This window comes from Silene latifolia, chromosome 10, assembly GCF_048544455.1.
Source record: "Silene latifolia isolate original U9 population chromosome 10, ASM4854445v1, whole genome shotgun sequence".
Lineage (NCBI taxonomy): Eukaryota > Viridiplantae > Streptophyta > Magnoliopsida > Caryophyllales > Caryophyllaceae > Silene > Silene latifolia.
In genome coordinates, this window is record NC_133535.1 from 131,916,848 (window position 1) to 131,931,744 (window position 14,897).

Genomic DNA, 14,897 nt, shown 5'->3' on the forward strand with positions numbered 1-14,897 from the left:
CAGACGAGAATTAAAAGATCGAGGAACTTGAAGCCCATTATGTTTAGCCCACTCAGCCGAGGGTGCACCTCACGAGCCACAGACAAACAACAACAACCAACTACAACATCAACAATTGCCAATTCAAATACGATATAGATAAATGCCATTAACCAACCATCAACAACCAAACAACCATCTAATATACATGTAAACAATAACCGAGTTGGGAAACCCTACCTGAAATAAACAAATCACAGGATCGTCACAAAGCAGTTATTCAATATCGCTCCTCTACGAAACCACCTCCTATAAACACATAATCATACAATCATCATCTAATACAAACATTATACTCCCAAAACCCCCAAATTACCCAATTAGGGTTTTAAACAAAATCAACCAAACGGTATAAAAATTAAACAAAGATCTTACCCATGACACGACGAACTCAACGGCGTAAAGAACACGACGATCCGACAACCTTAGCCTTTGAGATTTGATAGTAACGCGAAGAACAAAAGCAACGTAACTGTTTTCTCTCTTGAAAGATTTTTAGAAAAGGTAAAAGTGATTAAGAAAGTGACAGAAAGCTTTAAATATTAATCATGCGTTACTAACAAAACCCGGCTAAAACAACCCGCAAAACCAACTTACTTGACCGAGTAAGTCACTTACTCGATCGAGTGACCCTTACTCGATCGAGTACCCATCAGACAGAACATTGTTTCGTAAAACAACTTACTTACTCGACAGAGTAAGCTCCACTCGATAGAGTACCCAAAGACATAGAAAACCGTAGTATTACACTTAAAATACACTTTTATCAAAAATTGTTTCATAACACCAACTTAAGTTACTTATTCCGTCATTTTATGAACTTATTTCGTTTGTGGCTTAGTCAATTTGTACTCTGAAGTGTATAACAATGAATAATAAGTTCAAAAACAGACGTAATAAGTCACCTAAATTGGGGTATTGAATCAATTGTCGATAAAAGTGCATATTAAGAGAGTAATTTTAGGAAAAAATTATATAAGGGAGTAATTTTAAAAAGCAGAATTTTAAAAGGGAGTAATTTTTAATTTACTCTTATATTAAAGATATTTGACATGTTAGATCCGTTGAATGTATGTAATTTGCAATAACTTATGTAAATTTTGACATTTTAACTTATGTTTTAACATAAGATTAAAATAGGATAAGAGAGGAATAAGAATTGGGTTGAGGAAAGAGGGTAACTAAATAGAATAGGAAACCGGTGGTAACCTCTCTAAAAACCCTCTCTAAAAACCTAGCCTCCATTATTATTCGGGGGCTTCCATCGATCATCCATTGATGGTAAGCCCCACAAAAGCTTTCTTAAACTAATATTATTATGCAGATCTATCTTATTTTCAATAATAGTCTCCCTTTTGGTGAGATCTGTTGTTCCGTCCCTTCTTTCGGGGTTTTTCCATTTTTTCGTGGGATTGTTATCAATATAATAAGTTTTAATCGACGGGGAGATTATCAGATTTGTTTCGTGGATGAATACATCAAGACGGCTACACTGTTTCCCTCCATCAAGAAGGATGCGAAGACATCGATTATTCATAGATTCAAGAAATTTATGATTTTGGAGCGGCAGCGCCATTACCAGTATTTAGATAGTTATTTTGAATGTATTTTTTACGTTAGCAATCTTGATTTTCCTTTGTCTATTTGCTATCTTCATTGTAACCTACGCTTAGTTGATTATTAATGAGATGACAATTTCAAAAAAAAAAAAAAAATAGAATAGGAAACGTGGGGGCCCACATATAGAAACTCGGCAGCTAATCAGAAGTCAAGAAAAAACTTGGCTTTTACACTATGTAGATAACAAATATAGTTGTCGGGCTGAGAAGCTCCAGCCTGTAAAAATGCGAGGGCGATAGCCTGGTGGTCGCCTACTTAGACAGACTTTGTGCGAGAAATAATGGCTCTAGCTTATACAGAGCATCAGCGACCTTCTCACTTTAATACATACCCGCTTGTTAAAGCAGAAGCGGATCTCTTATATCATAGGTATGCCAACCTCCCACTTATGCGCCCGTTGGACGGATCTCTCTCCATGAACCACCACGTTTGTTTTACATTATTTTTTGGTTAGATTAGTATTTTCATTTAATCTTTCAATATACTCTTCTATTTCATGAAATTGCAACATTTCTTCGTTCAACCTTTAGGCGTAATTTTAGCTGTTATGTTTTATTTGTACGTTATTATTACAATTTTCTTAATTTAAAGAAAAACATGAATATGTTTTGTACGAAGTCATAATTACGCTTTTTTTATTCGATTTTTAAATTACTTAAGTAATTTGGAGATTCTAAAACATCAAACCTAAAATCTACGTATTGTTAGTCATTAAAATATCTCGCATTCATATTTTGTTAATATTCGTTCCTTGCTCGTCACTTAATGTATCTTTGTATATATTTCCTTAGGTTGTCCTCTTTCCTATTTCTATAGTTTAGTTTAGGTAATTGCTTGTATGTGCACACCTATAAATATTGTACATTGTTTGATCAATAATATTATCACATTCAAATCAATTCTTCTCAATTCTAACATGGTATCGAGCTTGTAAGATCCGTCTTGCCTCCATACATCAAATTTTTTTTTTTTCGGTCAAGAACCCTAACCCACACCGACACCCTCCCCTTTCTTCTCTATGGCTCCTCATGGCAACCTTATTCCCAATCCTCATGACCCAAAATCTCCCTTCATTGATGTTAACCTCTCCCAATGCAAAGAACTCACACCTCTCACCTATTTCAACTGGAAAACCCAACTCTCCAACATCCTATTTGGCTACGATTTACTCAAATTCGTAGATGGTACGCACCCCGCTCCTCCCTCCACCATCACTGATGACACAAAGAAAACAACTTCCCCTAATTCTGCCTATCACTCTTGGCTATGCCAAGATCGCCTCATTCTTGGCGCCCTCATGGGCACACTTCCCACGAGCATAGCCTCGCTCCTCACCAATGCCACGACTTCTAATGAAGCGTGGTCAATCCTAGCACAAACCTATGGCAATCCTTCCCGAGGACATATCCTCCAAGTCAAAGATGCCCTCGACTCACTTTCGAAAGGCAATCTATCCATCAATGATTACATGACACAATTCAAAAACTACACTGACAAACTAGCTGCCCTAGGCAAACCAATAGACTCTGACGACATCGTCTCCAAAATATTACGCAGTCTTGATGACACATATAGACCCGTCATTGATGCAGTCTGCAACTGTGACACTGCTATATCCTTCGAAGCCCTCCATGAAAAACTCATCAACCATGAATTAACCCTCAAACAAACTACACCTACTCTTCCTATAACTGCCCATGCCGCTCAAAACCGCACCAATTACAACCGTTCTTACTCTCGCCAATCCTACACTGCCCCACTACTTCCAACACCATCTTCACCACCCACTGATGACACTCAAACACCGTTCAAAGGACGGTGTCAATATTTCAAACACATAGGCCATTATCTCACTGTCTGTCGAAAATTCAAGCGTGATTTTCCGAATGTTGAACTTCCCTCTTTCCCTCTACCACCATCGAACCGACCTCATACCCGTGCCTCACCATCTGCCCAGGCCCACACGGCTACTGCTCCTCCCCTACCTCCTCTCGTCCTTGGCTCGTAGACAGTGGCGCCACCCACCACCTCACAAATGACCTCGCAAATCTCTCCTTACATACTCCTTATGATGGTTCTGATGATGTGATCATAGGTGATGGTACCTCTCTTCCTATATCCAACATAGGTTCTTTCTCTATCTCCACTTCTTCCTCTATCTTAAAGTTTAACAATGTCTTACATGTACCTCGTATTTCCCGCAATATCTTTTATGTTTCCCAATTCTGCCGAGGTAATGCCGCTTCTATTGAATTCTTACCTTCTTTTGTCATTAAGGTTTTCCACACGGGCAAGGTACTGCTTCAAGGCCCTCTTGAAGACGGTGTCTATCTCTGGTATCCACCTTCTCCACAAGCACACCTAGGACTCCTCAATTCCTCAGTCGCATGGCATCATAAGCTAGGACATCCGTCCAAAACTATACTAGCCTATTTAAGAAATAATTTTAATTTAGCTATTCCTTCTCTCGATTATTCGAATTGTAATGCCTGCGATATAAATAAAAGTCACAAGCTAGCATTTTCTGATTCCACTTTATCATCTTCTTCTCCTCTTGAACTGCTTTTTTCTGATGTATGGACGTCTCCTGTCACTTCCTACGACAATTTTAAATACTATATTATCTTTGTCGATCACTATACGAAGTATATATAGTTTTATCCGCTCAAAAACAAATCCGATTCACTCCCTGTGTTTACTCGGTTTCAATCCCTTGTCGAGAATTTCTTTAATCGCAAAATAAAACAAATTTTTTCCGACAACGGGGGCGAATACCTAAAACTTCGACCTACACTGTCTACCCACGGTATCTCTCACCTTACGTCACCACCTCACACACCTGAACATAATGGCTTTGCTGAGCGCCGCCATCGACATATTGTCGAAACTGGTCTTGCCCTTCTCTCCCATGCCAATATTCCTCTCTCTTACTGGCCTCACGCCCTCACTGCAGCCGTATATCTCATTAATAGGCTTCCCACACCTTCCCTGTCTCACATGTCTCCATTCCTCAAATTATTCAATACATCTCCCAATTATTTAAAGCTTCGAAGTTTTGGATGCTTATGCTATCCATGGCTTCGTCCGTATACTTCACACAAGCTTGAAAATCGTTCTAAGCCTTGCATATTCATTGGCTACTCTGCCACTCAAAGCGCTTACCACTGCCTTGACCCTATCACGAACCGTATATATACATCCCGTCATGTAAAATTTGTCGAAACCGAATTCCCTTTTTCCAAACTCTCTGCCACTTCCTCCACCAACGACTACTCTATGTCTCGTTGGTGTTCTCTTCCTCTCCCACTGCTGCCTTCCGCACCTCCTAACACCTCGTCTCCCACCACCAGTGCTACTCCCTCGACCCCTGACCCTCCCACTCCAGTCACACCTATCAACCCCACAACCACTACCACATCTACTACCAATACTGCCCCTATATCCTCCCCTGCCTCCACCCCTGTTTCTCCCCCTTCTCCTACTCTTGCCGCCATCACACCTATCCCACCACCTCCTCCCCCTCCTCCACCACCACCGCGTACTGTCACTACTCGTCTCAGCAACAATATCCGGAAACCTAATCCCAAATATGCAAAAGCCGCTGTTCTTTCCTCCCCTCACTCCCTTCCCACCTCTGTCAAGCAAGCTCTTGCCATCCCTCACTGGCACACTGCCATGTTGGATGAAGTCACTGCTCTTAACAAAAATAAAACTTGGACTCTTGTCCCACCACACCCAGACCGAAATTTAATTGGATGCAAATGGGTATTTCGGATTAAATACAATCCCGACAACTCTATTCACAAGTATAAGGCTCGGCTTGTTGCTAAGGGTTTTCTTCAATGACCAGGCCTCGATTATTCAGAAACCTTTAGTCCTGTGGTTAAACCCGCTACTGTCCGCCTTCTTTTGTCTCTCGCTGTCAGTAATGGATGGTCCCTTCGTCAATTAGATATCAACAACGCTTTTTTGCAAGGCACTCTCAATGATACTGTGTATATGTCCCAACCTCCGGGTTTTATTGATGTTACTAGTCCCTCTCATGTTTGTCTCTTATCTAAAGCCATATATGGTCTCAAACAGGCTCCTTGCACATGGTATACGGAACTAAAATCAACACTGGTCCAATATGGGTTTCGCATTTCTCCTGCTGATCCTTCCCTCTTCGTTTGTGATGATGCTTTCTCCCCTATTTACTTACTGGTTTATGTAGACGATATTATCGTCACATGTCCCTCGTCCTCCTCTCTTGATTCGTTCATTGCTCGGCTCGCTGCTCGCTTCTCCCTCAAATACTTGGGTCCCCTGTCCTACTTTCTCGGAGTCGAAGTCACTCCGAATACTCATGGTATGCTCCTCACTCAAACTAAGTATATCCTTGATCTGCTTGAACGCTTCAAAATGCATGAGTCCAAGCCGTTGCCTACGCCAATTGCTACTCATCCTCCTTTGCTCCGCTCTCTTGGCACTCCATTATCTCCTTCATCCTCCACTGATTATCGTGCTGCCATAGGTTCCCTTCAATACTTGGCTCTTACTCGTCCAGATATCTCTTTCACTGTGAACAGGCTTGCACAGTTTATGTCTCGTCCTACTGATCTTCATTGGCTTGCAGTCAAGCGCCTTCTTCGATATCTACATGGAACCTTGACTGTCGGCCTTCAACTCTATCGTGATACTCCTTTACGTCTCCATGCTTTTTGTGATGCTGATTGGGGTGGCGACAAAAACGATAATGTCTCTACCACTGGTTACATTCTATATCTTGGTCGAAATCCTATTGTTTGGTCCTCTCGCAAGCAGCGTACTCTTGCCATGTCCTCTACGAGGCTGAATTTCGCGCTACTGCGGACACCACTTCTGAGCTCGAATGGGTTCAAGCTCTTCTTGTTGATCTCGGTATCTCTACTACAATGGCGCCTGTCATTTATTGCGATAATCTTGGTGCTACTCAATACTCGGCAAATCCGGTTTTTCACTCTCGTATGAAGCATGTTGCAATTGCTCTTCATTTTGTCCGTGAACGAGTTCATTCTAACAAGTTACGTGTTCCGCACATTTCCAGTGGCGATCAGCTTGCTGACATGCTTACTAAGCCTTTACCTCGTCCTTTATTTCAGTCACTTTGCTCCAAGATTGGCCTGTCTTTTGGGACGTCAATCTTGCGGGGGCGTGTTAGTCATTAAAATATCTCGCATTCATATTTTGTTAATATTCGTTCCTTGCTCGTCACTTAATGTATCTTTGTATATATTTCCTTAGGTTGTCCTCTTTCCTATTTCTATAGTTTAGTTTAGGTAATTGCTTGTATGTGCACACCTATAAATATTATATATTGTTTGATCAATAATATTATCACATTCAAATCAATTCTTCTCAATTCTAACACGTATTAGGTTTAATTCTTTGTGTACTCGTCGTATGATTTGTCTTCGTGATAGGTACATAAGTCTTAACTTCTACTCTGACCTAGTTAGTCTTGGCTTAATAAAAACCTAGAAATCTAAAATAAAATGAAACTTATTTTTTATGAAAAATAACACAAAATTTGTTGTAATTGCGTGTTATATGGGAATAGTACGTGGTGACTCAGCTATCTAAAAGACATATAATTATAGTGGTATTATTTACGTACGAAAAAATGCGTTCTCATACAACCAACTGAGAAATTTAAAAACTTAAAAAGTACGAATCTTCACTCCCGTATAAAAAAATCGGATAACATGTGCAAGTTTATACACGACCCAATAATTGAATATTCTAGTAGAATGTCCGTACGTCACCAAATGGAAATAAACAAATTACGTAACAATAAAATCAATTGTCGAACACAAGTTAAGTTTCATTGATAACGAACCCAAATAAATAAATAAATAAATAACATCAGTAACATTGCAGGTATATGTCATTGATGCTGTCAAAACCTGACATGGATTCATGTAAGTCCATTCTCTTTTTTCTAAATTACTTACCTAGTTCCTTCCCTTTGAGCTAAAAATCGCAACAAAACAAAGTAAACTCGTCATCCAATGAAGAGAATTACATACACAGTTCAATCCAAGATTAAATGACTAAGTACAAAGACAGGAGTTTTCTTACACCCACATGGGTAGATTAGTAAAATAATAATTCAGATTCATAATTAAGCAATTAACGAACATGATTGCCGAGTTGGGAAGCGTCAGCTTGTAAATCATGTGAGGGCAATAAATTAGTGGAGTTGGGATCGCCTAAGGCTCCGTTTGGCAAGGCATTTCAGGTACCTGATTTGGTCAAGGTAGCTTATTTGACCAAAATTTCAGGTATCTTATTTTTTTGTAAGCGTTTGGCAAGTAACTTATTTGTCCAAATAAGCTACCTGAAATGAAATGCTACCTAGAGTAGCATTTGAGATTTCAGGTACCTGATTTGGTTTGATTTTCCGTTTTTACCCTTTAAATCCATACTATTAAATAATTATCATATCCTTTTACGTCATTTCATCAAGATCAGTTACCTTTTCAGTTTGTTGCCAAACATTTTTTTATATAATCACTACCTTATCGATTCTAATTTTCACTACCTTATCGATTCCTTTTCGTGTTTCGCTTAACTTTTCGATTTTATTCTTTTTTTCGTGTTTTAGCTAGCTTTTCAGTTAGCTTTACCAAACAGAGCCTAAATGGACGACATTGTGCGAGACACAGTGGGGCTGGCTTATTACAGAGCAGCAACAACTATCTCTCTTTTGATTGTTATGCAATATGGTCATTTGTACGCGACACTTCTCCTGTTGAGGCCATTGGGCTAACTAGTAGTACACTAGTACCTCCGTTTGATAGGACTGGTTTGCATGAGCTTCAACATAAATGCAGTCGTCTAGCTAATTCACTACACTGGCGGGCGAATCTACATGTCACTTATAGTTTTACGTGGTGTTGCATTGAATAAATTGATGTCATGTTACGGTATCGTAGTTTATCACTATAAGACATGGCTTAGACTGATGCTCCTTACATAGAAATGTTGTTAATCTCGCGAATTTGCGAGCTTGTGTGATTTGTCGAATTAGCAGGGAAATTGCTTTTAATGTAAATACTCCAAACTATTACCGCTCTTCTTAAATTACTCCAAACTAAAATATAACTCACAATATACTCAACTATCACCACCGTCATCTTTTAATAGAATTGTCTTTTTTCTAACCTGAAGCAGCAGGTTAATTCTATTTAGAGGTCCCACTCATAGTCCTTTTCACTATAATTCATCTTCCTCATTCATACTGCAACTTCCCCTCTATCAAAACTTGATGGAACACCCTCTATCAATAGTTTGAAGATATCTGACCTTAACTTACCAAACAAACACAGCAAACTAGAAATGGTAAAAGAATCCAAGTTTGAGGCAACACAATCCTACTGCACCTTGAATCACTCTTTCCTTAACCCAAATAGTAAAAATTTTGGAAAAAACTTCAAGCTGTGAGAGAAATTAAGTGAGTTTTTTTTCTCCTTTTTTCTAATCTTTTATCTATCATATATTCATATAACAATTAAATAGAAATAGAGAGAAAAGTCAAAGTTTGTTAATTTAAATAGTTGAAATAAATTAAAATTAAAAACGACGAGATCCACAAATAGGTGATAGAAATTGAAATAGAAAAAGGCAAGATCTTTGGAATTTGAGTTTGATACGAATCAGGCCTTGTCAGCAAGCATGTCAGCAGCCAAATGTTATGCCATGTCAGAAAAGGAGCCAGGTGAGCGAAATATCCAAAATGCAAAGGTTCTAGGAGTAAGCAATGAGTCACCAAATTATCACAACAAGGGATAACTCATTAGTGACAACCCAACAATTCTGTGCTCATTTGTCCAGTAGCTAGTTTGTCTTTTTCTGCAGTATCACATCTCATAGCAGTACTATCTTAACTTGGGATGCAAGCACTAGCCGTTACCTAATATAGTATAAATAAGGACTGAGTAGGGAAAGGAAATCATCATGTTTTGTATTGCATTCTCATTCTCCAATCTTAATATAATTCTTCAGTCTCCCTCCTAATCACTTACTGGTCTATTCTCCTTCTCTTATTTATAATTTATCAGTTATTCCTTTGTATTACGTATTAACCCGTATCATTGGTTATTAGGGCAGCGGTTCCTTGACCTGTGAAGATGCCTAACAATGTGGAGAATCCATCTGATGTAGAAACCAGGCTGCTGAATGCAATGGATTTGAGGATATCTGCTTGGGGGGAAACAATACAGAAGAGGACTGATGAATCCATAGCTAGGCTGACAGATCTGGTGGCTGGGCTATTTGTGTAGATTGGAACCTCAAGCGCTAACCATGACACTGGTCAACCACATCAAATGGGTATGAATTCTTTTCCTGCGAGGCTAGCTAAGATAGAGTTCCCTAAGTTCAATGGAGAAAATTTGGAAGGATGGCTATTTAAAAGTGAACAATTTTTCTCATTAGATAAATTATCTGAGGAATTTAAGGTAACATTAGCTGTTGTGCACTTAGAATCTGTAGCCCTGAAATGGCACCAATCTTTTATTAAGAACAGAAATAGTAGGGGATTGGGTGTCCTGAACTGGACGGAATATAAGACAGCCTTACAAGCTAGGTTTGGTAAGGCCTTTGATGACCCCATGTTTGCTCTTATCAGCTTAAAACAAAAGGGAAGTACTGTCAGTACTTATCATGCTGCCTTTGATAGAATTTTGAGTAGAGTAGATCTGTCTGAAGAATATGGTGTAAGCTGTTTTCTTTGGGGATTGGATGACCATATTGAATACCCATTAAGAATGTTTAAACCAAAAACATTACAAGAAGCTTTCTGTTTAGCCAAACTATAAGAAGCTACCCATAACCTACCTCACAAACCACCCAAGACATCTATTTTTCCCAAAACACCCCCTTTGTTACCTACTCCACCAAAACATTCCTTCATCTCAAACATTAACCCTTCTACCAACAAAAACAACATGACCACTTATAACCAACAAAGAAAGCCTTTTGCCTTAACCCCTACACAAAACACACCCAGGAGACCAAGTCTCACTTCTGCGGAGATGGATGAGAGGAGGCTCAAAGGCCTGTGTTTTTGGTGCCCTGAGAAATTCACTTCTGAACATAAGTGCCTGTTCAGAAGGAACCAAGTGTATACCATGGAGGTCCAAGAAGTTGAGGGAGAAATAACTGAAAGCACCACTCTAAGTACTGAGGATGAAGAACACCATGAGGAAGGGCTAACCATGGCTCTGATCTCAGCTTGTGCCTTGGGAGGAGTGGAGAGCTTTCAGACCATGAGGGTTATAGTAACCAGAAACAAGAAGCCATTGCATGCACTCATAGACAGTGGCAGCTCTCACAATTTTTTGAACATAGAGATGGCAAGGAAAATAGGCTGCCATTTAGAGAAAGTACAACCTATCGAGATATCCGTGGCTGATAGAAGTTCCTTAAAATGTGAATGGATGTGCAAGAGCTTCACTTGGCAGCTGAAACAGGCTATATTCCAAGGAAATTTCTTTCTAATTCCCTTGGGAAATTGTGACATGGTGCTAGGAGTCCAATGGTTATCACAACTAGGACCAATTAGCTGGGATTTCCATAAATTAACCATGGAATTTAATTACCAGGGAAAAATGGTGTCATTACAAGCATTGGGGCTTAACAGACTTAAGATTACCCATTTTAAGGAGATGAAAAAACTTATAACACATGAGAAACAATTGGCCTTGCTGCAGGTCAATGCTGTTCCTTTAAGTAGATGTAACACAAGCTGTTACTCACTGCAAATGCAAGGCCAAGGGGGTGACAAGCCATCCCATGTGTCGGAAGAAATGGAGGGCATATTACAAACATATGCCAAGGTGTTCTCAGAACCACAGGGACTGCCTCCCTCAAGAGAGGGACATGACCATCAGATACCTCTCAAATATGGCAGCAATCCAGTAAGTTTGAGGCCTTACAGGTTCCCTGCAGCCCAGAAGGACATCATTGAAAAAATTACACAAGAGTTGTTGGATAATGGAGTGTTGCAGCATAGTAACAGCTCCTTTGCATCACCTGTGGTCTTGGTAAAGAAAAAGGATGGTAGTTGGAGATTATGCGTAGACTATAGGTGTAACACCCCCATACTCCAAGTGTCTTACCAGGACCACCCAGGTATAAGGATGTTACCATCTCGGTTACCCGAGGCAATGATAATCAAATAAACAATAATGAAACAACGTTTAAATAGAAATACTTTAGTGAAAGGTTACAATCCAAAAAACAAACCAAAATACGTATACATGTTCTCAAACCAACTGTCTACTAATCTAACTGAAATGTTTATGAAAACTACTAAGCTGCAGCGGAATACTCCTATCATCAGATCGTGGCACATCCCAGCTATCCCAGTACTCAACTCATACCTGCTCAATATCTGCTCACCATCCCCGAATGGATCACCGCAGATTTTAAAACAATAAACCGGGGTCAGTACTATTCACACAATCTATATAATCAACAGTACAGTAATCAATACAGCTCAAGCAGTTACACACAATCACCCACTCCAATCAATCTCCGTCACCGACTGTCCACTGGACCAACCCTGCCAGTGGGGGGACCGCAGCCGTACCCACCAAATCCCCGCTCATCCTACCGAGCGATAACCCTGTCCCATTAATGTGCACATCCCCTTCCGTGGCGGGTTCCACGAAAGGCGAAACTAGGGCGTGAAGCCACTCCCGCAAGTGACTCCACTCAGCCGAGAACGCATCTCGAGAACCAGAGACAAACAATCATAATTACACTACAACATCAACAACCATCTGAATCAATCAACAATCACTAACGACAGCACAATCACCACACATTATGTAAATACTACTGAGTAGGGAAACCCTACCTGGAAAGCACAACAATCAGACGATCTCACAGCTGATATCAAAATGCTTCCTCTACGAATCCTCCTCCTAATATACAAACATATAATCACTACCAATCATACAAACAACAAAACCCCCAAATCCCCAAATTAGGGTTTAACCAACTTTAAAAAAACATCATAAAAATGGTATATAGGTCTTACCCTCGACGCAAGGATCACAACGGTATAAAGAAAGGTGAAATCTGACCTTCCAAGCTCCGGGATTTGTCAATAATGCGATTAAAGCGAATGACGTACTTTGTTTTCTCTCTTGACAATAATTTAGGTTTTAAAAAGTGTTTAAGAACAATGACGGAAATTATTATATACTTAATCGCATTATTAACAAAACCCGAGAAATCATCCCTCGTAAACCGGCTACTCGATCGAGTAGCTAAGGTACTCGATCGAGTACCCCCTTACTCGATCGAGTATCCACGTTACTCGATCGAGTACCCAACAGGTCAGAAACTATTTTAATCTGCAACTCGCCCTTACTCGACAGAGTAAGGCCTACTCGATAGAGTACCCAGAGACTCATAAATACGTAGTATTACAGTCTTCCCTCCTTAAAAAGAAATTTGTCCCCGAAGTTCAAACCACAACAAAACAAAGACACATCCTACGCACTCCCGACTCAATAACCAAAACAAAACTCAACATAAAACATGTTACTAACCCAAACTCAACCCGACTCAACGACAACAACCATACCGACATAACATAAAAAGGGTGTAAAAACTCTTTGCGATCATCTCCTACCCCCCTAAAAGAAACAAGGTTACGTCCCCGTAACCATACATACCTGATCAAAAAGGAAAGGGTAACGCTCTCTCATGGCATCCTCTGCCTCCCATGTAGCTTCCTCAGTCTCGTGGTTAGACCAAAGGATCTTAAGCAAAACTGTCTCACCACTCCTAGTCTTCCTAACCTTCCGGTCAAGAATATGCTTAGGTACCTCAAGATATGATAAGGACTCATCTAGCTCTAAGCTCTCTGCCTCTGACACATGTGACGGGTCACTCACATACTTCCGCAGCTGCGATACATGAAACACATTATGCACTCTCTCTAACGCAGCCGGTAAAGCCAGACGATATGCAACTTCCCCAACTCGCTCTAAGATCTCATAAGGACCGATGAACTTCTGACTCAGCTTGCCTTTCTTCCCAAATCTCATAACCCCACGCATAGGAGACACTTTCAGAAGAACCTTGTCCCCAACCTGAAACTCTATATCCCGGCGATGTAGATCTGCATAACTCTTTTGCCTATCCTGAGCTGCTCTCATCCGTTTCTTGATCATCTTTATCTGTTCAACCATCTCATGTACCATCTCTGGTCCTAGAACCACTGCCCCAGCACTGTCGTCCTAACAAATAGGACTCCTACATCTCCTCCCATATAAAGCCTAAAACGGTGCCATGCCAATACTAGTGTGATAGCTGTTGTTGTAAGAAAACTCTATCAAATCCAACCTCTGTTCCCAGCTACCACCAAATTCCATCACACAATCTCGCAACATATCCTCAAGAGTCTTGATCGTTCTCTCCGTCTGACCGTCTGTCGCAGGATGAAAAGCTGTACTCATCTTCAAAGTTGTTCCCAAAGATTCCTGCAACTCTTTCCAAAACCTTGAGATAAATCTCGCATCTCTGTCAGATACTATGTCCTTAGGGACTCCATGTAACTTAAGCACATTCTTTCGATAAGCCATAGCCAATTGTGCTTTAGTCCATGTATCTTTCATTGGCACAAAGTGAGCTGACTTGGTCAGTCGATCCACTATCACCCAGATCATGTTGTTACCCTGTTGACTCTTTGGCAAACCCACGATAAAATCCATAGAAATGGATTCTCACTTCCACTCAGGTACCTCTAAAGACTGAATCTTACCTTGTGGTCGTCGCTGTTCTCCTTTAACTCTCTGACATGTCAAACAACGGGCCACAAACTCAGCTGTTTCTTTCTTCATCCCAGGCCACCAAAACGTGTTCTTCAAATCCTTGTATAGCTTGTCACCACCTGGATGTACTGAATACGGTGTACAATGTGCCTCTGTCATGATTGTCTTTTTCAGCTCCTCATCATTAGGGACACACCACCTACCATCGAACCTCAAACTACCATCTGTATGAATAGAGAATCAGGACACTGTCCCTTTCTCTACTCCAGCTCTCCACTCAATCATTTTAGGATCCAAAGCCTGTTTACCTCGAATATCATCATAAAGATCAGGCTGCACTATCAAATCTCCCACAGCATCCCCCCTCTGCATCATATGTATCCCAAACTTCCCCACCTCATCTCTCAACCTCATCAAAGATAGAGC

The 14,897-nt window shown here is 40.3% G+C and overlaps 1 protein-coding gene and 1 long non-coding RNA gene across 4 annotated transcripts; one reads left to right on the plus strand and one right to left on the minus strand.

The window, feature by feature from the left end:
• The first annotated feature begins 8,859 nt into the window (after window positions 1–8,859).
• On the plus strand, window positions 8,860–11,879 carry LOC141605963 (uncharacterized). Of its 3 annotated transcripts, none has more exons than XM_074424897.1 (2): window positions 8,860–9,133; window positions 9,785–11,879. In XM_074424897.1, the coding sequence occupies exon 2, from the start codon at window positions 10,629–10,631 to the stop codon at window positions 11,862–11,864; it is 1,236 nt and encodes a 411-aa protein (XP_074280998.1). In that variant the 5' UTR covers window positions 8,860–9,133; window positions 9,785–10,628; the 3' UTR covers window positions 11,865–11,879. The 3 variants fall into 3 exon arrangements, with proteins under 3 accessions (XP_074280998.1, XP_074280997.1, XP_074280999.1); XM_074424896.1 differs by lacking the exon at window positions 8,860–9,133 and adding an exon at window positions 9,164–9,706; XM_074424898.1 differs by lacking the exon at window positions 8,860–9,133 and adding an exon at window positions 9,164–9,397.
• LOC141605964 (uncharacterized) lies at window positions 11,864–12,613 on the minus strand. Its single transcript, XR_012526542.1, has 2 exons — window positions 12,545–12,613; window positions 11,864–12,076 (listed from the first exon to the last, which is right to left on the minus strand). It is a non-coding gene; the product is annotated as an uncharacterized LOC141605964 (long non-coding RNA).
• Window positions 12,614–14,897: the final 2,284 nt, after the last annotated feature.